This window comes from Mercurialis annua, linkage group LG2 (assembly GCF_937616625.2).
Source record: "Mercurialis annua linkage group LG2, ddMerAnnu1.2, whole genome shotgun sequence".
NCBI classification, from domain to species: domain Eukaryota; kingdom Viridiplantae; phylum Streptophyta; class Magnoliopsida; order Malpighiales; family Euphorbiaceae; genus Mercurialis; species Mercurialis annua.
Window position 1 is genome coordinate 45,136,183 of NC_065571.1, and position 26,559 is coordinate 45,162,741.

Genomic DNA, 26,559 nt, shown 5'->3' on the forward strand with positions numbered 1-26,559 from the left:
GGCATTATTTTCTTATTTCAAAATTTTGGGGTCATTACATACGCATTGCAACCATAAGACACATAACTTGCTTATGTGTTGTTAAAAGAGACAACCTTTGTATTAAGATAATCATACAGTCTTCATACATATTCATCATGCATTTAGTGATAATTCAACATGAAATATTCACTAACTTTGGAATAGTACTAAGTTTGATTGATTCCACTAATTGATCACTTTTAAGCCACTAACCAATAAACTTGGTTAAAGTACAATTAGGTTCCTCTAATTTATAACTCTTACAAATTAGTCTCTAAATTGAACTTAATTTTTTAACTTAGATCAAATTTTGAGATATGCTAGCATCTATTTTAAATTTGATCTTTCATAAAATAATCAGTTTCACGCCCTATTATGTGTGACTAACTAGGTTCACATCTAGATGACAATGAGAGACATAAGAAACGCCTTTCTTATCTTTATTAAACCCTATTTAATTATTAACGAGCGTAAATCGTGAATGATGTCTAACAACATATCACGACTCCCAAATAGAAATGAATGTTAGATGCATTCTAATGAACAATGCTCATGATTATCATACTCTGAAATTCCCTTCATTATACTATTCTAATATCGACTAGTGTCACAGGTAGTCAAACACTAAATGTCTCGATCATATGACCTCATATCTCAATTCCAATTCTTGATAAATATGACTTATACTTGAAACGACTTTCTAGTATTAGAACTCCTTCCAAACAAGTCATATTCTCCTGGCTATGATTTCATCCATCAAGAACAATTCGAGACAGCGTAGAATCCTTATTCCTATTCATCCATAGTAATAAATCCTCTCTGGGTTGAGCATCAATATTCATATGCAACTGAATAAAGTCAACACATCCCGCGATCCTAGCTCATGAAAGATCTAGAGATATGGAGTATAAAATTGTAATCACCTATTTACAAGATAGTGTCACCGCAAGTCTAAGGATTTTTTTGACAATCAAATATAAATTTCAATAATGGATAATCAGAACAATTACAAGAGTAAGATATCCAAGAAAGTCTGAAAATCAATCCCGATGACGTGACAAGGAATAAGCATTACACGCAAATAAATGTGCAACTTGATTTGCAGACCACCTTACAAAAACAAAAGAAATATTATGAAACTGTTTCACTAAATAAACACTACCGTCCACTAAAACATCACTAACGGCCCTCTCTGGATTTCTAATATCTAAAAAGGAGTCCATAGCGTCTAACTCGCCAGTCAAATTACTCCACCCATTCAACTAGTTCAGCGCTTCTTAGATCAACTCTACACTTATAGGATCAAAAGAACTATTAGATCAACTCCACACTTATAGGATCAAAAGAACTAATCACACCAACTAGCCTCGTTTGAATTTACTTACCTCTATTATTCCGATCAACAAGGTCAAAAGCGGCCTTGCCGCCATTCGAGAAGATGACACCATTAACTTAAAGCACCCGAAATCTGGCGGTCTCCATACAACCAAACAATCAAACTTACCATACGCCAATCTAGCAGCCCGTCGACCTTTACTTTTTACCATCTGTCATGCCAGCAACTACTGGTTTGCCGAGTTGATAATTGCCTCTGTTGAACTACTTGTTTTCCCCTAAATAAGGTTGTTACTATTAAGCCATATTTTGTAGCAAATAATTGAGGTCGGATCAGAATCTTCTCTACTCGAGCTCTTTGACCACCACTTGCACCAAGCCGACATATTTAAATCCATCTCCAACGAAACCTGCAGCTTCACCAACTTCCAGCAGGTTTCTAACACTGTACACTCGTTGAATGTGTGGACTTCATCTCTCCCACGACAAACCTAGCACGTCATATTAATAAAGACATGCTTCTGAGCTAAAGCGTCAATGGTAGGGAGAGGACCCGAAGCCAAACGCCAAAGAAAATTAGGACATGATGAGGAATACAGAGACTCCATAACTTATTCCAACAAAACAGTCCCACTCTATTACTATCGAGAGAGATTTCTCCATGAATACTACGATACACACTCTTCCTCGAGAATTTCTTCTTAGCATTCAACACCCATAACCAGCCATCGGGAAAATAACGCAAACTAATAGGAGTAGGTAAAATAATATTCTGGTCATTAACATTGACAATGTCTCTCACAATGTCTTTATCCGATTCCCTAACCCCTTCTTTGAACTATTGCCAAACCTCGCCCCCTTCTTGAGTCGGATTCACCTCATTAGTAACGAAATCCGACTCTCTACTTTAAAACCATAGATAATTGCCAAACGCCAGTATTATGACATCCCTAATGCAAACTCGGGCTCCTCTCCTCATGATCTATTGGGCATAAAAAAATACTCCTCCATAAATACCAGATGGTCTGCTCTTTGATTAAAAAAAATCGTCGGGAAAAAAATTCCGGTGAAAAAGAAAATTTCGACTGCGGTTTCATGTGGATGCGGCGGTTGGCGGTGGAATGGAGCGGAGAGGTGAATTGATCCAGTTTTACATAGTTTTAGGAGGGGGGATATTCCCACTCTCTTTGGGTGTTTTTAATAAAAAAAAAACGCAAGTTGCGAGTTAGTTTGACCCAAAAGTCTTTAAAATGACTCTTTTAATATTGGAAAATTACACTCTATACCTCATTTTTTGAAACTTTTGCAAAAATAACCTTTTTACCTCTAATCTACTAATAAACTACCAAAAAGGAATATTTTTGCAAAAAATAATATCAAAAAACGAGATAATTTTGAAAAAAGCCTTCTGATATTTCGTGCTAAGTTGAGGGGGTGAATTGACCCTTTATTCAATGATTTACACCTAAATGAGTAATAATTTGCTAGAACATCATACTCTCTATTATTATAGTTTTTCTCACTATAGATCAAAACATCAAGCATGGTATCTATACTATATATAAAAGCACGGATGGAGGGGGGGATCATTTACGTTAATGTTCTTTTCACTTTATAAGATATAATTATTAATTAAAACTATTAAAACATAATAAAATTAGAATACTAATTAAAATAAACTACTATATTAAGATAATTGTTTAGAGTACTAACTAAAATAGACTACTTAAAATATATTTTAATTATTTTTTAATCATGTGTAATTTTAAATAAGATAAACTACTTTAATTACTATTTTAATTATTATTTGATATTTTTAATTAAAATTTAACGTTAAACTATTAATAAAATGATTTAAAATATGAAATAAAATAAACTATTGCTAATTAACTACTATTTTAAATATTGTTTGATAATTTGACGAGACACAATGAGTCACATGTGAAACACGTAAAGTGACATGAGTATAACAAAAAGCGTATAATAGTTTTCCCCATCATTATTTTATTATATTATTTCCATTTCACCTTTCTCACGGTAGATCGCTTCGTTTAAAATATAATGAATAACTTTTGTAATATTTAGTTTCTAATTTTACTATATATATCATAATTTAATATTTCAGAAAATGATTTTAGTTTTTTTAAATGCATTAATATTAATTTTAATGATTTTTATTAAAATAAAATTATTATTGTTATTTTTTTAAGTAACATATTTACAACATTTTTTTTAATAATTAATCAAATTACACTAAGCAAAAATTGTTTGCTCAACCAGTACAAATTGCTCAACATCTTAAGAGACAAACCCCTTCAAAATTGAGACTCACTAATATCAGTCAATGCCTTTTTGGTCAGAATGAGCTACAAATAAAATTCTTCTATTGATATAGAAATATATGTACAACTACGGTTAAGTAAAACCGAACCAAACTGAAAAATCAAAATAAACCAAGCCAAAGTTTGTTGTTTGATTTTGATTTTTTGGTGAAAATGGCTTGATTCGGGGCTTATTTTCATCTGTCGTTCCTGACTTTTGGACTTTTTATCACTGACGTCCCAACTGCAAAAAACCACCCTACGGCAGCCACCCATTTGTTGAACACCCTGCGGCAGCCACACACCTCCACTCCATACACCACTGGGACCCACCCAGTTCTCTTCGTCTGAGAAGACGAAGTGGGTCGTCTTCTCAGACGAATAGACGAACCCATCAGGTTCGTCTCTTCGTATGAGAAGACGAAGTGGGTCGTCTTCTCAAACGAGGAGACGAATGGGTTCGTCTCCTCGTCTGAGAAGACGACCTTGGGATCGTCTGAGAAGACGAAGGTCTTCTCAGACGAATGAGGTTCATCTGAGACGAACCTCAGACGAGACGAGTTCGTTTGAGGCGAACCTCAGACGAGACGAGTTCGTCTGAGGCGAACCTCAGACGAACCTCAACAAATTTGTTCAACATATCTGTTTTTACAGATTTGTTCAACAGATCTGTTGTGTTCAACAGATCTGTTAAACACATTCAACAGATCTGTTGAACACATTCAACATATCCGCTGAACACAGACGGTGGTGGATATCGGAGTACCGGAGGTGGTTTTTAAGGGTGCGCGGCGGCGGACGGGTAGGTGTCGATTATAGGTTTGGTTAGATAATTGTAGGTTTGGTTAGGTAGTTTTAAATTTGGTTAGGTAGTTTTAGGTTTTATTAGGTGGTTTTAGGTTTGATTATGTTGGGTCTGGTTAGGTTATAATTTTTTTTAATTATTTGTTTTAGGGGTATTTTAGTCATTTTTTGGGTAAAAGGACTTTTGTGATCGTCAAACTAAAGATCAGGGGGTTTACAGGCCGAAAATGAAATTTAGGGACGTTAGTGATAAAAAGTCCAAAAGTCAGGGATGACAGATGAAAATAAGCCCTTGATTCAGTGTCAGATTTTAAAAACTTTAAAGTTTAGTTCGATTTGAGAGGTTGTAAAATTGAAATAACTAAAAAACCGACTGAACCAAACTTTTAAAAAAAAATAGGATTTTTTTCCTTTTGGTCTAAATCCTTATTTTTTTGTTGTTTTACAATAAAAACTAAGATTTTTTTTATCTAATTTATAAAATAAATTTAAACCGAAATTTGAAACCGAACAGAAACGGTATCGAACTGACCAAAAAGTTCAGCCAAAAAAAGTTCGGTGTTTGGTGAAAATAACTACGGTTTGGTTTGAGATTTAGAGAAATTTGGAACCGTCGGATTTGGTCAATTTGGAATCAAATCAAACCAAACCGACCGATACTCTCCCTTATGTACAACAATCGTAATAGCCAAATTAGCACAATCTGAAGCTATTCAACTCATACCGTTACAAGACTCCTCTCCGGTGTTGAAAGTTTCTAGTATAATTTTTGCATTAAAATTGACTTTAAAAGGAGTTAGAAGTTGTTTTATCGCAATTGTAACACCATTTCTAATTGCTATAGTTTCGCCAACATCCAACTTAGCTTTCCAATTATATATTTTAAACCTTGTTACCTGTATCTCAACATTTTGATCTCTGTAACTATTCCAAATTTAAACTTTTTCAATCTATTATCAAAGCCTGCATCTGCAGGAATACAATATGTTTTTTTGGTAAAAAATAATTAATATAATTTTAATTATCATTCATAATATAAATTAATTTAGTATAAAGAACGTTGAAGTGAAATATAATTAAAATTCCCATCCATAATATAATTATTAATGTATTTATTATTTTTAAAAATAGGTGCATGAGAGCCACAAATAGAAATACTAAATTATTTGACTTTATTTTTTTAAGTTTAAATTTGTTTAATATTGCCGACCTTTGAATGCTAAGCTAGAAAGACTGTAATAAACTGTAAAGTGGAAAATTCAAATAAATAAAGACGACGACGGACGATTGAATGCAAACCTTTGAATATAAATAAACAACTCAATGGGACAACAATGTCGGCAACAAATTGAAATAATTGAAAAAAGGTCAAACCCATATAGAGGTTCCTGACTTTACACTTTTTTTTCTGTAGGTCCTTATACTTTATTTTTATATTATCTGGTCCCTCTAATTACCTATTTTTGATTTTCAGGTCCTTTGTGAGTTTTTTCCAGTCCCTCTACTTACAGTTTTTGTTTCCTCCAGTCCCTCTACTTACAATTTTTGTTTTCTCCAGCCATACAAAAAGGACCGGAAAAAACTCATAAAGGATCTAAAAATTAAAAATAGGTAAGTGGAGGGATTAAATAATACAAAAATGAAGTATAAGGATTACGGAAAAAAATGTGTAAAGTACAGGGACTTTTATATGGATTAAGCCTTGAAAAAAGGTCTAACGTTATGCGCTCGTGCTTGTCCCATTGCCCATCCATGCCTATGGAAATTTTAAAAATAATTTTGTAAAAACTTTTTTTTTGGTCAATCACCAAAAGAAGCAATTTTATTGCTATAGAAAAGAGAGATACACCAAACAACAACAAAGCCTACAACCAGGCCTAAACCAAAAGGGGAGGACAGACCCTCAACCCAAAACAGCTACTAACTAAAACATGCCCTAACCTGATAAAGAAACAAGACAGGCCTGCAAACACAACTCACCCAGAGCTAAGCTAAGGAATTAACCCAAAAAACATTCCTTTAAAATCAGTTTCTCATTTCTATATTACTTCTAATCTTGTTAAAGATTGTATCACAAGAATGCCTTCTCTTATTAAAGATCAGGTCGTTTCTGGCAAACCAGATTTGGTACACAGCCGCACAGAATCCATTTTCCCTCACTTTTGCAATTCTGGATTTACCTCTTCCTCTTCTAGTAAAAAAACTCACTTCCCTGTTCCAATTGTCTGGATTCCTGTTGAACCCCAAATAAGCTAACACCTTCTTCCAGACCTCATAGGAGAACGGGTAAGAGAAGAAAAGGTGCCTAGTGGTTTCACTCTCCTGGTTACAGAAGCAGTACTTATCATCTGGGATAGTCCCCCATTTATGCAATTTCTCTCTAGTATTCAGCTTGTTTTTCAGGGCAAGCCATGTAGTAAAAGAATACCTAGGGACATTTCCTGCATACCAAATAAGATGGTTCCAGCTAACTTTACTCTTTTCAATCAACAACTTTTTCCAGACACTATTAGTTGAGAAGCTCCCATTCTTGTTAAGGCTCCAGGAAATTCTGTCATTGCTGTCAGTAGTATGGTAGTTAGCCATTATGAAGTCCCAGGCTTCTTGAGTATAATGATCAAGAGGTTCTGGCAGATTCCAGTTGTCCTCCTTTGTACAATTTGGCTTTCTTAGGGACTTCTGAGTTCTTGATACAGACATTAGGGAATCTTTCAATGATGGATTTGCCATCCAACCAAGGATCAAACCAGAAAGAGAAGGACTTGCCATCTCCTAACTTGTAGTTGAACATGTTATAAATGACTCTCCTAAGATTGAGAATCTGACCCCAGCTCCAGGAAGTATTATTAGGTTTAACAATTCCCCAAAATATACACGACGTGTTTAAACCACCTTAAATGAAATCAATAATGATTTTAAAAACATTTAAATACACAAACTCAGATCTGAAATAATAATTCAACAACCAATTTAACTATGGCAAAACTCAACGTAGCTTATATACAACTTCATCAGTCGATTACCCACCAATCTTAAACAATGCCAGCATGAATAATCCACCAAAACAATCCTATAACATACATAGGCAACCCCAAATACACCTCAACACAAAATCAAGCCAACCAATACATACGCAAAACAAACCCGAAAATCAACAATTAACATATCAAGTGATTGAATAACCAAAACTTTAATTCTAATGTATGAAATCCTCCCTAGGTCATGCATTTCTAGCCACTTCCATAATTTAAAAACAACAAATATAACATATTATAGCACACAATTCAATGTGGCTCTCAAATCAATTATAGATTCACAACATCTAAGCTATAATTAACATTAAACACGCTAACACATTAATCATCATACAATATTCAGATCTTAAATATGGCAAAAATAGAAAATGAATACTTCAACACCCAAAGTAATATTCAATCATAATAACCTACAATTCTCTATGCAAATAATAAGGGAAAAGGGAACACATATCTCTTGAAAGCCAAAGAAATCAAATACCCGGAAATTTGATCAATCAAAAGCCTATAAGTATGATAAACAAGAAGCTATTGAATCTAGAATCACACCAATCATAAACCAATTGAATAAACCATGAAAGATATGATTAAAAGACTTACCAATGATAAAAAAAATGAGAGAGATGGGTGGGGAATTGAGTATGAATAGTGTCTCAGCCGTTCTAGGATTTTCAGAAGTGAAAGAAATGAATTTAGATCGAAATAAGGGTTTATTTATAGAAAACAACGACCTCGGCAGTGATCTGTCACGCCCGTGACATGCCTCTATCACGCCCGTGACACAAGCTCTGCCTCCAAAAAAATTGATTTTTGGGCATAAGCCCAAAGTCGCTCCAAACAATCCGGAGCACACCCGAAACACGATCAAACATCAAAATAAGGTCTAAGTATACTAAACCAAAGTTTAAAGAAACCAAACCATCAAACATCAGACAGTTCATCGGAACAAACCGGAAAAACACGGGGTGTTACACATATTGTTCTTGCGAAAGAGTTAACATTTTTTAAAATAATTTCTATCACTTCTTACACCAGATATACAAGTTGTTTCACACATGCTTTTCATTAAAAAAAATTAAAAAAAAGTCATTATTATAGATGATAGGCTTAAATGCACAAAATCACCAACTTTTTCGTGTTTTTGATATTTAACATAATCTTTTAATTTTTAATATTTAACACGAAGTTTCCAATTATTACAATTAAGACCATGTTTGTGTTCCTTTGAAAAATTGTGTCAGTTTACATCCAAACGGTACCATTTTACATCCAAAACGATGTCTGTGTCTTAGTTGCAAAAATTTGAAAGTTCATGTACATTTTTGCCAAAATTAAAAGACTATGTTAAATACCAAAAACACGCGAAAGTTTGTGATTTTTGGTGCATTTAAGCCTAGATAATACTACTCCTTGTTAAGCCCAAATAGGGCTAACCATAAGTCGAAACTGTTCAATATTTTTGGAACCATAATCGCCGGTTTTTGTTTTAAACCGACGGTTCTGACGGTATAAAATAGATTTTTTAAAAAATAATTTTTAAATTACCTACCAAGATCAATTATTGATATATTTTATCCACCCACCCACCCCTCACACACCACACACACACCACACACACACATGTATATAAAATTATTATTTATTTTGACATATCCAACTATATATGTGTAGGACTATCTTTTTATTTTTGAATAAAAGATCAATTCAGCCCTTCAATTTGACACGAAATATCAAATAGGCCCAAGTTCCTGAAATAGGGTCAAAAAATCCACAACTTGACAATATCGGTCAAATACCTACCTCTCACACTCTCCCTCACTCTCACTCTCATTCGTGATTGCAACACACTATCCATAAAAATGATTAAAGATTTAAAATAATCCTTAATATTTTTTTAATCCTTCATACTGGTACTTGAAGATTTTGAAAACAAAAAATACAACTTTAAAAATTCATATAATAAATAATTTTTTTAAAAAACTTAGAAATTTAATTGTTTACCAATGTTTTAAAAACCGAACAGGTGGCTAAACCGGTGAAGCCACCTGTTCAACCGGTTTAATAAATATTTAAGAAATTAAAAAAAATTACGGTTCTCTGATTTTTTGTCGGTTCAACCTCTGGTTCACCAGTTCGATCTGGTTCAATCCGGTCCGATCAGGTTCAATCCGGTCCGATCAGGTTCAATTATAAATTCTGGTTTTTTAATGGTTTATGCCAGACTACTGGCAGGTTCCCGGTTTGACCGACCGGTATAGTTTGGTTTTTAACACATTGCTTTTTACATTTACCCCCCCCCCCCCACCCAAAATCATCGCCGATGCCTCCTTTCCGTCGAGTTTCGTCTGAGAAGACGAAGTTTGGCTTCGTTTTCTCAAACAGATGAAGAGACTCGTTTGAGAAGAACCTCAGATGATCACGAACCTCTCAGATATGTTAAACAAATCGATTCAAGAGATCTATTCTTCAACATAACTATTGAATAAATATGTTCGGCGGTCGAAATAGAACGAAAACAAAAGATTTTTTCAACGAGGGCGCCAAAGTGGAGGAACTAGGGCGTTGGCCGGACAATCCAAATGGAGCGGAGACGATAGATCTGTTCAATGAGGGTGTCAGAGTGGAGGGTGGTTTTTGACCGATTTGGCATAGTTGTAGGGCACCTAATGTCACTCTCTTTGAATGTTTTTAACCGTTTTTGTTAAGTTGTGGGTTTGTTTGACCCGTTTCACGAACTTGGACCTATTTGATCTTTCGTGCCAAGCTGAGAGGTTGAATTGATCCTTTGTTCTTTTATTCTTAATACATCATTATATCTCACCGGACTACATTGGTTTAAGCACCAGCAAGTAAAACCTAAAAGTCCTCTTTGAAGTAAAATACCAAACGACAAATCGTTTCATCTCCCGCCAAAACCCGAAGCGCTAGATATTCCCGCCAAAGAAATGCCCCAAAACACCTATACATTTTAAACATAGAGAAAAAAAATCAAAAACCCTAAAAAACTATAGATTTTAGCTAAACAAAGCAGGCATTGCTCTGAAAAATCACATCACAGAAATGAAAATCCGCACACTAAAGCTAAGAGAAGCCCACAAATCCGACGGCATTCACAAATCCTTCTGCTCGATCTTGTGGGATCACCAGGCACAGCATCTGGTAACGGCGTCATCCTCAGACCCAACGATCTGTATCCACGACCCTATTCTCCTCTCAAATGGTCCAAGAATTCTCCGTCACCACCGTGACGGCGTCACAGCTCTCTCTCTTAGCCCCAATTCCACCTGCCTCGCCTCCGGCTCTATCGATCACTCCGTCAAGCTCTACAAGTTCCCTGGTATAATTCCATTTTCACCCTCTTGTAAACACTTTAACTACAATGGCATTTCTGTGAGTTTATCGATGTTTTTTCGAGCTTGTGAATTTGTTAATTGAACTGTTGAATGTTGAATAGGTGGTGAATTTGAGACTAATGTTACAAGATTCACATTGCCGATACGAGTTCTTGCATTTAATAAGTCCGGGAGCATGCTAGCCGCTGCTGGCGATGATGAAGGTATTAAGCTTATTAATACAATTGATGGCTCGATTGCTAGAGTATTGAAAGGGCATAAAGGGCCCGTTACTGGTTTAGATTTTGATCCTAATGGCGAATACTTGGCGTCGGTTGATTCAGTTGGAACTGTTATATTCTGGGAACTACAGTCTGGTTCTATGTTGAATACGTTGAAAAATGTTGCTCCTAACACGGGTTTGGACACTTCTGTTATGAATGTTGTTAGCTGGAGTCCTGACGGTGAGACTCTAGCAGTTCCTGGTTTGCGGAATGATGTGGTGATGTATGATAGGGACTCAGCTGAAAAGCTGTTTTCTTTAAGAGGTGATCATGTGGAACCTATATGTTTCTTGAGTTGGTCACCGAATGGTAGATACGTTGCTAGTTCTGGTTTAGATAAGCAGGTTCTTATATGGGACGTTAAGAAGAAGCAAGACATCGACAGACAGAAGTTTGATGATAGAGTATCTTGTATGGCGTGGAAGCCAGTTGGTAATGCGTTGGCTGTTATTGATATAAATGGAAAGTATGGCCTGTGGGAATCGGTTGTTCCTTCTTCAATGAAATCTCCAACTGAAGATATTCCTAATTTGCAACTAAAGAAAAATAACGGACTTCTTTTGTTCAATGAGGAAGATGACGAGCCTAGTGTATCTGGTAGTTTAAGTGATCTTGGTGAAGACAGCCTTGATGAGTCAGAGTTGCAAAGTAGGAAGAGATCACGGAAAAGCTCTGAATTTGATGAAGTGTCAGATGAAGACGTCAAAGGTGAGATGAAGTTGTTTTCAAAGACTGAACCAAGAAAAAAAGTACATCGTGTTGGCAAGGATAATCTGGATAAGGGAAATGAGGCACTAAGAAGCACATCAACATCTGTTAAGTCAAAGTTGCAGGAAGCCTTTCAGCCTGGAGCGACTCCTGCACAGCCTGGGAAGAGGCGCATTTTATGCTACAATATGCTTGGAACTATCACTACAATGGAATGTGATGGGTACTCACATATTGAGGTAAAGTACACACCAGTTATTATTTTTAAAATTCAAATTTTATTTCTGATTTTCCTTGAGGCTTGGGAATGGGGATATGCATAAGTTAAGGAAACTAAAACGTAGTCATACAATCTTCTTCAGAGCGGAGGGAAGTTAAATTGTCTCATTTCCAATGATTACTGACAGCTCCATTATCTTTTAATTCATTGGATACAGATTGATTTCCACGACACTAGTAGAGGTCCGAGAGTTCCTGCTATGACTGACCACTTTGGTTTCACAGTGGCCTCGTTAAATGAGAATGGCAGTGTTTTTGCAAATCCTTGCAAAGGTGATAAAAACATGAGTACTCTTATGTATCGCCCATTTAGTAGCTGGGCTAACAACAGTGAGGTGAGAACATGCAACTTCCAAAATTCAATGCATCTTTTTTTCTCTTCATAATTATCTGTAAAATTAGAAGTGAACAGAGTGATCCTTTGTTGCCTGTATGCAATTAAAGGATTTTTCTTATGTTCTGGCACTAATGTATATTTAATATTCAGTGGTCTATGCGATTTGAAGGGGAAGAAGTGAAGGTTGTGGCGTTGGGCAATGCTTGGGTTGCTGCAGCAACTAGCCTCAACTTTCTGCGCATCTATACAGAAGGTGGTTTGCAGGTTTGTTATCAATATCGTGGCTGTTATAATTTGGCTTTCATTTCTGTGCAAGTGTAAATTAATGTTATCAACTTCTGTTTCTGCTTATTTGTTTGAAATAAGGCCTAAAAATAACCTTTGTGCTGCGCAGATCTAAAATTTGTGATTCTATGCATTAGCTTAAGGAACAAGATTATTTTAGGATTAGTTGACTGTAATTGCTTCAATGTCAAGTTGGTAGATATTGAACAGAATGAAGAAACTGGGGATGGATGAGCTCTAAATACATGTGAATTTGAACTAATGATAGGCTCCTTTGATCTACTAAGTTCTTCGGAGGTTACCTTGTAATGGAACCTTCGTACGGGTGCCACTGCCACGGACACCTTCCCATTTTGGGAGAAACTGGAATGGAGATGGAAATGATTTTCATATTTGTAGTTGGTTGAAAAAAAAAATATAGAAATGGAAATGAGATCCCCCATAAATTGAAATTATCCATTCTCATTATCCCCTTGGAGTTTAACTTCATTCTGTTCTTATTTTAAAATTTGAAATGAATCATGTCTATCCCAATTTCCTCTCATTGCCATTGCGGCTCCAATTTGCATTCCTCACCTAAACAGACTCTAAAATGAAAATCGCAAACTGTTAATACATATGGACAAAGGCAATGAACTTTTGTGTATCTCATGCCAAACGAATCCTTAGTTGTTATTATGTACAAATGATTTAGCTCCGAACATTAAAGACTCCTCATTTGTACTTGAATGTTAGTTATAGACTGGGAGGTTGTTTAGAGTATTCGTTAGAAATTTGGCACTGCAAAGTATGCAGTCATCATGGAAAATTAAATTGACTTTCTTTAGCGAGATTGATCTGAGTTCATCCTTTTGCTTGGAAAAAACGGCAGGCAAGACCCAGTTGATATTTTTTCTTGGTGCTGTTCGTGAGCACTTTAATCATATAGAACTAATTTATTGAATGATAACTTTAAAACATGATTCTGTGAAGCATCCAATTCACGTCTCATGCTGAATTTTTTAATTTCTCAATCATGATAGTTTGTCATCTGTATATCACTGCAGAAGCATATTCTCTCCCTTGATGGGCCAGTGGTGACTGCATCAGGCTTCAAAAATCAACTTGCAGTTGTAACTCATGTTTCTGACTGCCTTCCCTCAAATGATCAGGTCTAAATTTCAGTTATTATTATTGCTATAAGTAGATATGTTGATGCTTTGTTATTCTAGTTGGTAAGGAGGGGAAGGATGGGAGAGGGCTTTGAATCCTTAACTGCTCCTGGCCTAATGATTAAATTTTCCTTAGACTTATTTATCTTCCTATTGCAGTTATTTTCTCAATGAATTTATTTATATGGGTAGGAAATATAACTTGATCTAATCATGTTGTTATGATATGTGATTTCACTTTCATTAGAAGCTAATATTTATCTTCCTCCGAAGCATGCAGATGCTGGAGTTCAGAGTATTTGATATAAATAATGGGACTCAGCCATTTCAAGGACGTCTTCCATTAAGTCCAGATTCACATCTAACTTGGTTTGGGTTTAGTGAAGAAGGTCGATTGAGTTCCTATGATTCTAAGGTGTGCTAATTTTTATTCTTAAATTTGTCACTTATTGGCTGAAATACTAGAACTTTATATTTATAACCAACTTTTACAAAATAAATATAGTTTCTCCGTTTTCCTTTCCAGCATTTTTGTTTTCATACAACACAGATCAACTGTTATCTTGATGTTGTTTCTAAGTATGTGCAACTTTGCAGGGTGTCTTGAGAGTTTTCACAAGTCAATTTGGTGGAAGTTGGCTTCCACTCTTCAGGTTCAAGTCAACTTCTTACAGTTTACAAAGATGAAAATATTATGAGTTGACATTCACAGATTATGTTTTCAGTCTTGCATTTGTGCTATAACAAAGTTCCTTCCTGCAGTGCTGCTAAAGAGAAAAAGATTAATGAAAGCTATTGGGTGGTTGGACTAAATGCAAGCAAATTATTTTGTATTGTTTGTAAGAGTCCAGAGAAATTCCCACAGGTACGATAATCTGCCACCTTTTGTTCTGCTTTGTTTTTTTTGACAAAAATCTCATTACCGACTTTCTCCTTTGTGTAGGTGATTCCCAAGCCAGTCCTCACTCTCCTGAATCTATCATATCCTCTTGGTTCTTCTGATTTGGGAGCGGATGCCCTGGAAAATGAGTTTATCCTCAATAACATGCGGCTCTTTCAGGTTTCTTCTTCTCCCCTTCCTATAACACCTTTCTCCCTGCATTTTTGTTAGAGATAATAAACTTTATTTGGAGTCTCACCTACTGACTTAAACTTTGGGTGAATTAGTTATTTGATATGGTATTTGAGCCTCTATATTAGAGGATTTAGAGTTAGATTCTTAGCAAACTCTCATTTGATTAATTAAAATATTTAAGCATAAAGTGAGATGGGTCTCTATCTGTACGAAATAATGATAGTTCAAACTGAGTTTCAAGAAAATTATCAAACCAAACTTGTTGATGTGCTATTTTTGTGGTTTGGTTCCAGTTTAGAAAATGATGAAATTGATATCACTTGGTTTATATTAGTACAATAATGCTAAACGAGTTAAACCAAATCATGTACACTACTTTCAATGGAATTTTGCATGTCGTGGTGTATTAGAGATAATAAAACCATAATTAGAGTCTCATCTAATTAGTTGAACTTTGAGTAATTGGTTAGTTGACAGTTTAGTTCACTATGTTTTCCATTATATAATTTGATAAAAAGGAACTTTATGTTTTTGCATTAAATTATTTATTTTGCTAGTATAACCTTATTCATTAATGAGAGGTTGAACTGATTTTGTTAATTTTCTTTCTCCTTATTGCTTTTCAGTGGTTAAGTTATACGATGTACTATTTTGCAGGTTCAGAAACAAATGGAAGAGATGACAACTGCTGGTTTGGACACCAATGCAATTGATGATGAGGTTTTCGATACCGAGACAGCTCAGGATAGATGCATCCTGAGACTGATCGCATCATGCTGCAATGGTGAGTTTGTACAACCAAACTAATTAAAAACTCGACTCAATAACCTTTTTTATTTGCTCATAGGAGTGTTGTTGGTTGGCTGTTTCAGGTGACAAGCTTGTGAGAGCAACAGAGCTTGTGAAGCTTTTATCACTGGAAAAATCGGTGAAAGGAGCTATAAAGCTTGTTACTGCAATGAAACTTCCAAATTTGGCAGATCGTTTCAACAATATATTAGAGGTGAGCTCTCTTTCAAACCTATGTTGCACGGAAATGAAAATGCTGAAATGAAAACGGCCTAATAATTTTTTTACAAGAATAGGTTATAAATATAGACTATAGAGTTTGAGAGTTTTAAAAGGTGAATATGAAAACAAAGGCTAAACATAAGGTCCAACCAGTTCCGAGCAATATAGTTTTAAACTCGTCTAGCCCGGACAATTTCTTGATCTGAAAGCTGATATTTTCCCCTTTGCATCTCATTGCAGGAAAGATTATTAAAGGAGTCCCTAGCAAACTCAAACAGTGTTATAGGTAGCAAGAGCATGGCTTCATCAGAAAAAAGTAAAACTCCAGAAGCTATTGCTGTGCAACCATCACCAAAATTATCGGCACCTCTATTTACTAAGAAAGTGAATAAACTTGAAAAAGAAAAAGCTGATGAAAAGAGAGCTGCAAATGGAGAAACTGATGGAAATTTAGCAAAGAACATAGGACAGGTAAAGATTGGAGGAGGAGAAATGTCAAAAGCACAATCTCAACGACCCTCAAATCCGTTTTCGAAGTCATCAACCAATCATGACACTGTAAAGAAAGAAGACGTAAAACCTCAGCGCCCTTCTAATCCATTCAAGAAGTTGCCAAATTAAATTTTTGGTTTTATTTATCCGATGCTGGGAGAATGCATAGTAAAGATTTTGTTTCTATGTATTAAGTGTATATTGAAAGTTCATTACTGATTTGTCCTAGTGGCTCTCATCCTGCTTTTTGTAATCAAAATTTACATGAAGCAATTACTCTTGGAGGGATGAAGTATGAGCACTAAATTCTGTTTGAATTAATCCAATGTTCATGCTATGAAGTCTGTTTTGGAGAATCGGCTAGAAACTCACCACCGGAAGCACCATGATCGTGGTGCAAAGCGTGGTGAAGAGGCGACACAAATACCGTGATGAAGTGAAGATCACAATGGCCGTGGTGAGAAGAAAGCCACCACAGGAGGCACTACGTGGTGCAACCCGTGGTGAGACGCAATAATGCTCAATTCTGTAGGCCAAGTTCAATTCTTTTAAATACCATTACAATGACTTTATGGTTTAAGTGTGTATGTGACATAATCTATGTAACCTTGAACATCTCCTTACAATGCCAAATTTAGCATTTAAAATAAAATGTAGTGCTTTATTACAATGCTATATTATGTGCTAAATTTAGCATATATTTAGCACATGCTAAATTTTATATTAAATTTGACACCCACTTTAGCATATTCTATTTCATAAGTATTATATTTCAAGAATTAAAGATAATCAATGTATTTTTTTATTTTTAACCATGCATAGAAGAGTTCATAATATCAATAGCTATATAAAGAGCATGAACAGTATTTAACAAGAATAATAATAAAAATAAAAATATTAGGAGGGTGATAGATAATCTAAGTGCGATTCAGAATTAGATGGTCAGTTTTCAAGGACATGAGACTGTTTCTGTGAAGCACAAACCTTTGGCCATTCTTCATTGGCATCTTCAATTGCTTCATCTGCCTACTCTTGATCTCATACAAGTACACAAACGCTTTTTCTTGCTTTTGCTTAAACATAATCACTTGTCCATTTCTCAAAGCTGCAAGTGCAATCAGTTTACTCATACTCGGCTGAGCTTTTAGGTTTATGTAGTTTACTTCTTCGTCAAGGATACTGTGTTTCTTGATCCACTCCTGTTTCCGAAAGCCCTTCGAAATCCACACGTCGATCCTTGTGTCCGAAACATTAACGATGCACGAAAGTTGTCCCCCTAAGTCCAACAATACATATGCATCCTTATCCATACCGATGCCATAGTTAGGAAGATCGGTTCTGACAAGCTGTTCATCACTCACATCCATGGATATCAAGAAGCGGTCTGACTCTACGTACCAGTGCATATAACGTCCGTCGATTAACACGGGATCATCCCAGCAAAATTTGGGGGCGTGATGAGGTCTAGCGTCCAACTGGCAGTCTTCGGGGAAAGGCCCCGGAAGCACTTTCCAAGCATTGTCAGCCAAGCTGAATATCTCAACCCCGAAACCAGCAGCATATATATGCACCACTTTATACTGCTTGGTTCGAGGATCGAACCCTAGAGCTGAGCCGCAAGCTTCATGCGGACAATTAGACGGGCATCGCGGGAGGATTACAATGGACTTGGTAAGGAAATTGATGAGATATAACCACCCATCCTCTAAAGCAGTATTTATCAATAACACACCGTTGTAACTGCAGCTGATCCGCCCAGTTGTAGGTCTAAACCCGCTCCAGTGTTTCGGTATACAGAAGTAGTGAAACATTGATAATGGAGTTGGAGGCGTATAGTCGTAGTTGATGTTGAACCCGAGCTCCTTCTCGTCCATCTCCAACGATTTAGTTGTGAAGCGAGAGGGGTCATCAGTAACTGGATCTTGTATTAGCAATTCTTGTTTGCTTCGGAAAAAATTCCGCATTATGAAATCGGCAGTAGACATGTGATGGAGCCATGATTTGCATATGATCCTGAAGTTCTTGACGAGCAGTGCGGCTGGTACTCTATTCAGGACCTCCATTACTAGATGATCCGGGAGTTGTGGGGCAGAATTTGATGAACTTTCCTTCTCTTTTCCCATGTGTTTATTCCTTTGTTTTGCCGGTTGGCGTGATAGATTAAGCCTATGTAATAATTTTAAGTTCTCGTGTATCCATGCTTTAAAATAAGAGTAAAGCTAAATAGGGTTTGGGAACACAAGAAGGATATTAAAATAGGAAAAAAATAAATTGAATCGAGTTTAAGCCAAGTAAAATATTATTCCTGAATATTCCTAAGTAACCTTAACTTCTTTTTAGTGATTTATTTAGGCCAAATGTCTTAAAAAGGCTAAACCTTTTATAAAAGTTTCACAAAAGTCCCGATCTTTCAATTTTGTCAATTTTGGCCAAAAACAAATTATTTGGTTTCAATTGTGGCCAACTCTCAATTTGATTTCAATTTGCCAATGTGGAGCCTATGTGACGCCTATGTGGCATGCCAAATATTGAAAGGTCAGGACTTTTGTGAAACCAAATAATCCATTTTAGGCCAAAATTGACAAAATTGAAAGGTCAGGACTTTTGTGAAACCAAATAATCAGTTTTTGGCCAAAATCGACAAAATTGAAAGGTCAGGACTTTTGTGAAAGGTTTGACCTTTTTACAACATTTGGCCATTTATTTACTTATAGCTATACAATATTAAATATTTTTATACTATGAAATCTTTAAAAAGTTGATCTTCTATATTAATTAAATTTTTTTTTAAAGGAAAATCATTATTGAAATGGTATAAACTAAAAATTTAACCGCACCAAACTAAAATTTACCATTTAATTCGGTTTGATTTTTATTTTCTTTAAAAAACCGAATAATTTTCATATTTTCACTACCGAACTGAGCAATGATGACACCCTCTATTCACATGTCATCTACAAATTCCATGTTATAGTGCCATGTCAAATATTAAGGAGTTGGATATTAAACTCCATGGGTCACTCAAGTCTCAGGAAATCTCAAAAAGGTCACTAAGGTCAATTTTCTTACAAAATAGTCACTGAACTATACATTTTATTACAAAAGGGTTCACCCATATAAAACGACGTAAAAACCTAAAATTTTTGCTTATGTGGCAAGCCAAAATTAAAAAATGAAATATAGTTCAGTGACCTTTTTATAATTAAAAGAATAACCCAATGACTTTTTTGTAGTTCACAAAAAGTTTAGTGTTCTTTTCGTAACAATATAAATATTTTTGTAATAAAAGGTATAATTCAGTGACCACTTTGTAAGAAAATTGACTTTAGTGACCTTATTGAGATTTTATGAGACTTGAGTGATTTAGGGAGTTTCATATAGGAGTTTGATTATTCCGTACGAAAAAGATTACAAATAAGTAATGGTGTGCACTGGTCGATTTCAGTAGGAGAAATATTAAAATTGTTCGACCAAACCAAAAAATCGAACAGAACCCAAATTTACCTTTTAATTCGGATTTTCTTCAAAAACCAAATAGTTTACATATTTCACTAGTGAACCGACCGATGACACTCCTATTCTCATGTCATCCACACACTGCTTCTAATAGTAACATATCAGATATTAAGGAGTTTGGTTCTTTGCCATACAGACTAAATTAGAATGAATTACAACTAAATAGGGGTGTGCATGAATCAATTTCAATGGTAAAAATATAAAAACTGTTTTGTTTCTTAAGAAAATAAATACCAATCGGAATTAAAGAATACAATTTGATTTAGTTGAGTTTGATTTTCGACTAAACCGAAATACAAAAATAAACTTTTTTAACAGAAATTAAAAATAAATAAAAATAATAGATTTTAAATTTAGGAATCAAATCGAAACTAAATTGTACTAATATATTGTACATCTTAATCATTTGAATACATAAAAAATAATGCTATTCTTAAGCAATCAGGAAGCTGACATGCTCTTCACTAAATTAAATTTCGACACTTCAGTTTTATCAGATAGATTAAAGATTCAAAACTTTTTTCACCACTCAATTGTTGGTATTACAAACAGCATAACCTTAATTTTCGACACTATAAAGCCATATGCATTAACACCAAGAAATATGCTAATAAATGAAGTAAATGAAATTAATACAGTTTAATTATAGAACTAACCTAAAACAGTAAAGTAATCACTCGGGCAGATCGTGCAAGTAGTCATACGCCAAGTGATTATATAGTAACGACCCAGTCTCATTGTTATAGTGAAGATGGAAATAGCAATCTTCGCAGAAATAGCACGGATTATGAGGGGTCCACTTGTCATCCACCGTGACTTTCTTTGGCCTGAAAATTCCACAGATATCGCACTTCCGAACTCGTGGTTTCAGTTGAAAAGTTGTAATTGGATAAGCTGCCCGGTTCTGTACATCCTCGGGATGAACCAGTCTCATGTCTCTTATAATAATGGTATGCTTGCAGTCTCCCTGATCAAAAGAAATGAAGAGGTTACTTAAGACGTGCTCTAGCATGAAAGTAAATAAAAAATGCCCCACGTACTCGAAATGTAAGAACCGACGTACAATGAGTTTTAGATCCAACCGTATATCAAATGAGTAGAGCTAGGCTAATCATTTGAGTGGTTAGCCCCTCATCATTTTAATGTCATTATATTCACTTTATTTTCAGCAAGATTCTTGACTGTCTCTTAAGTGCAATCGGAACTGAATAATCAGTTATTGCTTGAAAGTTGAAACATAAACTCCACCTAAAACTGAAATTTGATTCATTCGCAGCGGTAATACGACCGGATCGCTAGAATCGGACATCTAGATAGAAAACCAGGAAGTTAAGAAATCGAGACAAACCTGCTCTAATACCATGTTAAAATAATAAAATTATTGGTTATTATAGGTGAAACCGTGGAAGTGATTATTATTTATATATGAGTTAAGAGTGTAAGAGCATATGTAACGGAATTTGAATCCAACCATATCCAGAATATATAGAACTGATCATTTAAATGGTTTGTCCCTTAGCTTTATAAATTCATTATATTTTCTTTATTTAGCAATGTGAGATATTCTTGACAAGATGCTGTTGTTAATAAAAGTTTCAGTCAGAAGATGTAGCAAAATTGTTACCTGATGGCAGTAGAGATATCCAGAACCAAGACGAAATCTCAGATCACAAAACCGAGTTTTTTGCATGTCAACACGTCTGAACTGAGGCAAACGCGAAGTTGGTAACTGACCTAAGGCTGTCTTATGTTTTCTTCGTAGCTCACCACCAATGATGCATTCCCATTTGCTAAGAGCTTCATCTTTTGAGTTTCTAAGCCAATCAAATATAGGCGCACTGTAATCAGTTGCCGATGGATCCCTCAAATCATTACAAAACACATCCTGCAAATTTGCCCAACTCGTTATCTAGTGTATTAAACTGTGAGAAACAAGTTTAAAATAAAAAAAAGGCCAAATCTTTCATAAAAGTTTCACAAAAGTCCTGACCTTTCAATTTTGTCGATTTTGGCCAAAAACAAATTATTTGGTTTCAATTGTAGCCAACTCTCAATTTGATTTCAATTTGCCTATGTGACGCCTGTGACGCCTATGTGGCATGCCAAATATTGAAAGGTCAGGACTTTTGTGAAATCAAATAATTCATTTTTGGCCAAAATCGACAAAATTGAAAGGTCATGACTTTTGTGAAACCAAATAATCAGTTTTTGGTCAAAATCGATAAAATTGAAAGTTCAGGACTTTTGTGAAAGGTTTGGCCTTTTTACAACATTTGGCCTAAAAAAAATAAGACTTGTTACCTCCACAAGAAAATATCCAGATGGATCATGCTGCTGTGCCTTTTGCATCACCTGATCTGTCATGCAATAAATCTTGTCTCTCATTTCGGTCAAAGTTTGTCTTCCAAGGACCAAGAATTCTTGCGTCTAAAACAAAACCCCAGAAAGTGTCAATAAGTCAGATGTGCAGGGACAACAAAACCCAGAAGCACTTTGCTCGTCCTAAAGAATATCCTACACCCATCTCTCTCTCTCTCATATCTATCAAGTACATTCTCCTGAATTTTAAAATTAATGATGCAATAACATAGTTCACAAATGCATCATAATGAACTCTAATTTGCCAGAGTTTCTGAAACAAAAGCCTAAACTTATGACCAAGCATCAGTAACTATGACCAATAAAAACTTGGACGGAGAAATTAGCACTACCCTGCGCATACAAGTTATCCTACATTAAAAGAAGCATTATGACATTTACTTATTTTCTGACAGAAGTAACTGAAACCGAAAGAATTCATTCAATATCCATGCTTAGAACAGAAAGCCAAACCTTTATCCAGTTTCTTATGTTGTGATAAATCTCAACTGAAAGAACAAACTCCGGATGCTGCAAGGCTACGTGTTCTTGGACATTTGGGTGCTTCAACTGCTGGTAATTAAGATTAAAAAAATAAGGACTTTTTGGAAGTATGAGAAATCAAATAAAATAATTAGAAATAATAAAGGCATTCTGAATAGGAAACTTCTTGAGATAACCTGTTTCTCAACATGTGTAGATCTTAAATATTTCAGGCTTTCAGATTTCTCTGAAAAAGGAACAAGACTTTTGCTGATCTTGCAACTAGCATGTGACAAAAAAATAGGCAAAGTTAAGCAAAACAGCAAAGAAGATGCAGCAACAACACAGTTTGCAAAAGAACATTTGCTTATACGAACTTTAATGAATGCAATCTGGAAGCTGCTTTTTCTTGATCCTGCTTCTCTTTGATTTTCAACAATTCACCAACCTTTGCAAGGCAACCCTCCTGGTCATCCAAGGTTATCAATTTCAATTATCAATCATGATTCACCATAAATGAGGGATCATTACAAATTATAGCACCTTGATACATTACAGAGACAGATGCATTACTATGTGCAAATTTCCTTGATCTGACTGAGTACAACTAATTCAATTCCAAGTACATCCATAATTCCATATGCAAAGGTAAGTGGTTATATCACAGTTCTTTAATCTGCAATGCAAAAGACAAAGGGAGGTGTACTGACTGCCCGCTAGCACAGGAGAAAAAAAAGATATAGCGTAATTTAATAGCATGGATAAAAAAAACTATTAATATAAATGACTATTGAGGGAGAAAAAACTATAGAAAACAAAATTGCAGGTAGTTCATATAGCATAAATTGTTAGCCATTTCCAACAAAAAAAATATGTATTAGCAGCAGCAACAATAGACAGGTGAACAAACAGAATGTACGTAGACAATGTAAGGTAACATACATCGAGGGCATGCTTATTTTCCTTCCTTCCCTTTGACTTTCTTGTGGTGTTCCTAGTGGCAGCTCCATTAGATCTGGTTGTAGCGCGAGGTCCATCAGATGATTTTGAAGATAATTTTCTCTTTCTTGACTTTTGGCTAACGATAGTCCCATTGCAACAATTCTCTTCATTTAGCAAATCAGGGGAAGGTGAAGGATCCTCTCCTCTTCTAGAGCTTTCCAAATGGGCATTGGTTTGGTGTGAAACTATATCATTATTTTCTCTAAAGAAAAAGTAGATACATTTAGAAAAGAAAAGGAAATGTTAAAAATGCAGGAAAACAGACAAATTTTAAAACAGATAGGATCAGTAGCACTTATTTTTGAAGGAAAGTGAAGACAAAAAAAGTAAATAAACTGAACGAAGCAGATAGCTTAAAACTCTCGTGAAATAAAATAAAAAGATCTTGTTCAATGAACTGAATTCATTACAATTTCAAACTGAGAACCTAAAGCCTGATTGGTATCCAGCAAATCAAGGAGGGAAATGATAATTGGAACTCTATTTAATCATGAAAAAAGTGATAGGCCTGAAAGAGAGTTCTAAATCAGAAGTTTTCACAAACCAAATGAGATGGTAAAAAGACAAATGAAATACATATATGAAAAATCAACAGAAGGATCACTCGGTCTTGGTAACATCACATAGAACATTGTAAAAAGAAATATGAAATGTGGAAAATGAATAAATAGCATGACAGGAAAACAAAAGGCATGAGAAATTGAGAAGTTTTGACTGTTGAGATAGTAACTAATTGGCGGGGTGCACTATAAAGAATAACTGCAAAAGAATTTTTAACTACAAATGTATGAAACGATATACTCTCACCTTAAATTGAATGGCTCTTTGGATGGGTGGAAAGAATTTTCATTCGTCTCCTTATCCTGTAGTCAATATTATGAAAGGATAATAGCAAAGCCTTTTCTTACAAACGCAAATAAAATAGTAACAGAGATAAATAAACATAAGAAATTAAAAAAAGTGAAAGCAAACATCATACATACAATCAAAGGAGGATGAAAAGTTTCATCATTTAAGGCCATTTCAACCAAATCTTCATCGGTAAAAGGTTTAATGTCATCAACCCTGACACCAATTTCATTTCAATTATTATTACTATTATAAGCAGTAAAATAAAAATATAATAACAATAACAAATAATACACGAACTATTAAAACAAAGGAAAAACTTACGAGAGATCAACATCATCGTTATCGTTGCAAACTGAAGAAAAAGAAGCATCAAAAGATAATTCATGCTTCAAATCCTGGAGCTCACAAAGAAGAGCAGACTCAAATTCAGGAACCCTAGTAAGAGGCCCAACTGAATTGGGGATGTAAATAGGTCCTCCACGTGCAATAGCAATTGTTTCATCATCACTCATCTCTATAGACAATATTTTTATCTCCACATGGAAATACTATAACTGCTATTTATTATGTTTATTCACCAGCTATTGATACATATATCATTCATCTGCAATCATTAGAGAGAAAAATCAGCAAGAACAACAGAAAATAGGACAAAGAAAAGAAAATAGAGAAAAAAAAGAAACACGTATTCTTGCATCACTGAAGAATGCATTTGATAATATAATAATTCAAAAGATAAATTATCTACTGAACCAGAAACAGAGGGAAGAATGGTTGTACTTAACACGAGTTCCTTGATAAAACAAAAAGATAAAGGACATTCCATATTTCTAACTAATTTTTCAGCTCAAAATGCATTTAAGTTTAAAAATCGATTAAGCCAAATCTAGTAGTGTTAGCCACGTCAATCAGGCCCTAACGTAAATTAGTTGGTGTAGCATATCTAGATCATTTCCTTCCACTTTCTGGTCAGTTAGCTAATAGAACATTTCACAACAGAATTATAAAAAAATAGAGTCTGTAACATCTAAAGCAGATTATCTTCAATAGAACGACACCTTTCAGCACCCAGGCGATGATATATAATAAAAGGCGAGGCATTGGATTAGTAAAGAATGTATTTAGCCTATGTTTTAATAAATTAAGGGGTAAAACCCAGTCGTCATGGTTGATTTTGGGCAGTTTCAGGCATGTAAAAGAAAGTATTCTCCAAATCAATTTTGGGCACTAATCCTATGAATTATTTGCAATGACTTAGGGATTCTTCTATTTGTACTGGTTTGCATAGTGAAATGAGTTAATGAAAGATGATTATTAGTAGAGTACTAGTAATATAGCTGAGGAATTGAATTGAATTGAAACCAAAGAAGTGAAAACGTACCACAATACTGAACTTGCAACACTTGAGTTTGTGGCTTCAGCTGGATTGAATCAACGCAGACCTCAGATTGTTGTTATTGCCCTAATTTTTTCAATCAATTTGATATATGAAATCAAAGAACGCTTAAATACTCTCTAGGTTACCTTTCATCTGAAGACAAAAACGGAGGTGGCTGAAATAGAAGTGACACAATCATGTAGGTGTAGGGTGTGTTGGTGGTGGTGGAGATGCGTAGCCAAGATTTAATTTTGATTTTAGGGTTTTTATATTGAACAAAGGATCATTTTACCCTTCAAATTGGCACAAAATATCAAAAAAGTCCAAAACTGAAAAACCGAATCACTTTATACCCTAAACTTGTCAAAAAAACACTAATTAATCAAAAACATCTTATGCTTAGATGGCACCTTAATTGGAGAGTGGGTTTCAGTTTATTATAATTTACTCTAATTTATTATATTTAAACACTAATTAATTTAAGAACTGTTTTAAACCTT

General features: G+C 34.9%; 3 protein-coding genes across 4 annotated transcripts; 1 reads left to right on the forward strand and 2 right to left on the reverse strand.

The window, feature by feature from the left end:
* Positions 1–10,479: 10,479 nt before the first annotated feature.
* LOC126670501 (protein ENHANCER OF LHP1 1) lies at positions 10,480–16,762 on the forward strand. The gene is made up of 12 exons (XM_050364252.2): positions 10,480–10,853; positions 10,971–12,079; positions 12,278–12,454; positions 12,607–12,720; positions 13,788–13,892; positions 14,173–14,307; positions 14,490–14,545; positions 14,655–14,757; positions 14,836–14,952; positions 15,625–15,751; positions 15,840–15,970; positions 16,219–16,762. The coding sequence occupies exons 1-12, from the start codon at positions 10,577–10,579 to the stop codon at positions 16,597–16,599; spliced, it is 2,832 nt and encodes a 943-aa protein (XP_050220209.1). The 5' UTR covers positions 10,480–10,576; the 3' UTR covers positions 16,600–16,762.
* A 577-nt stretch (positions 16,763–17,339) lies between these two features.
* Positions 17,340–18,652, reverse strand: LOC126669845 (putative F-box protein At3g25460). The gene has a single exon (XM_050363412.2). It carries the CDS (start codon positions 18,591–18,593, stop codon positions 17,388–17,390), a length of 1,206 nt encoding a protein of 401 aa, XP_050219369.1. The 5' UTR covers positions 18,594–18,652; the 3' UTR covers positions 17,340–17,387.
* A 1,919-nt stretch (positions 18,653–20,571) lies between these two features.
* Positions 20,572–26,280, reverse strand: LOC126670134 (snRNA-activating protein complex subunit). Of its 2 annotated transcripts, none has more exons than XM_050363800.2 (11): positions 26,063–26,280; positions 25,003–25,285; positions 24,813–24,894; positions 24,637–24,692; positions 23,770–24,031; positions 23,205–23,293; positions 23,025–23,109; positions 22,819–22,917; positions 22,288–22,413; positions 21,611–21,871; positions 20,572–20,953 (listed from the first exon to the last, which is right to left on the reverse strand). In XM_050363800.2, exons 2-11 carry the CDS (start codon positions 25,191–25,193, stop codon positions 20,660–20,662), a joined length of 1,545 nt encoding a protein of 514 aa, XP_050219757.1. In that variant the 5' UTR covers positions 25,194–25,285; positions 26,063–26,280; the 3' UTR covers positions 20,572–20,659. The 2 variants fall into 2 exon arrangements, with proteins under 2 accessions (XP_050219757.1, XP_050219758.1); XM_050363801.2 differs by having other exon boundaries at positions 22,819–22,914; positions 26,063–26,279.
* Positions 26,281–26,559: the final 279 nt, after the last annotated feature.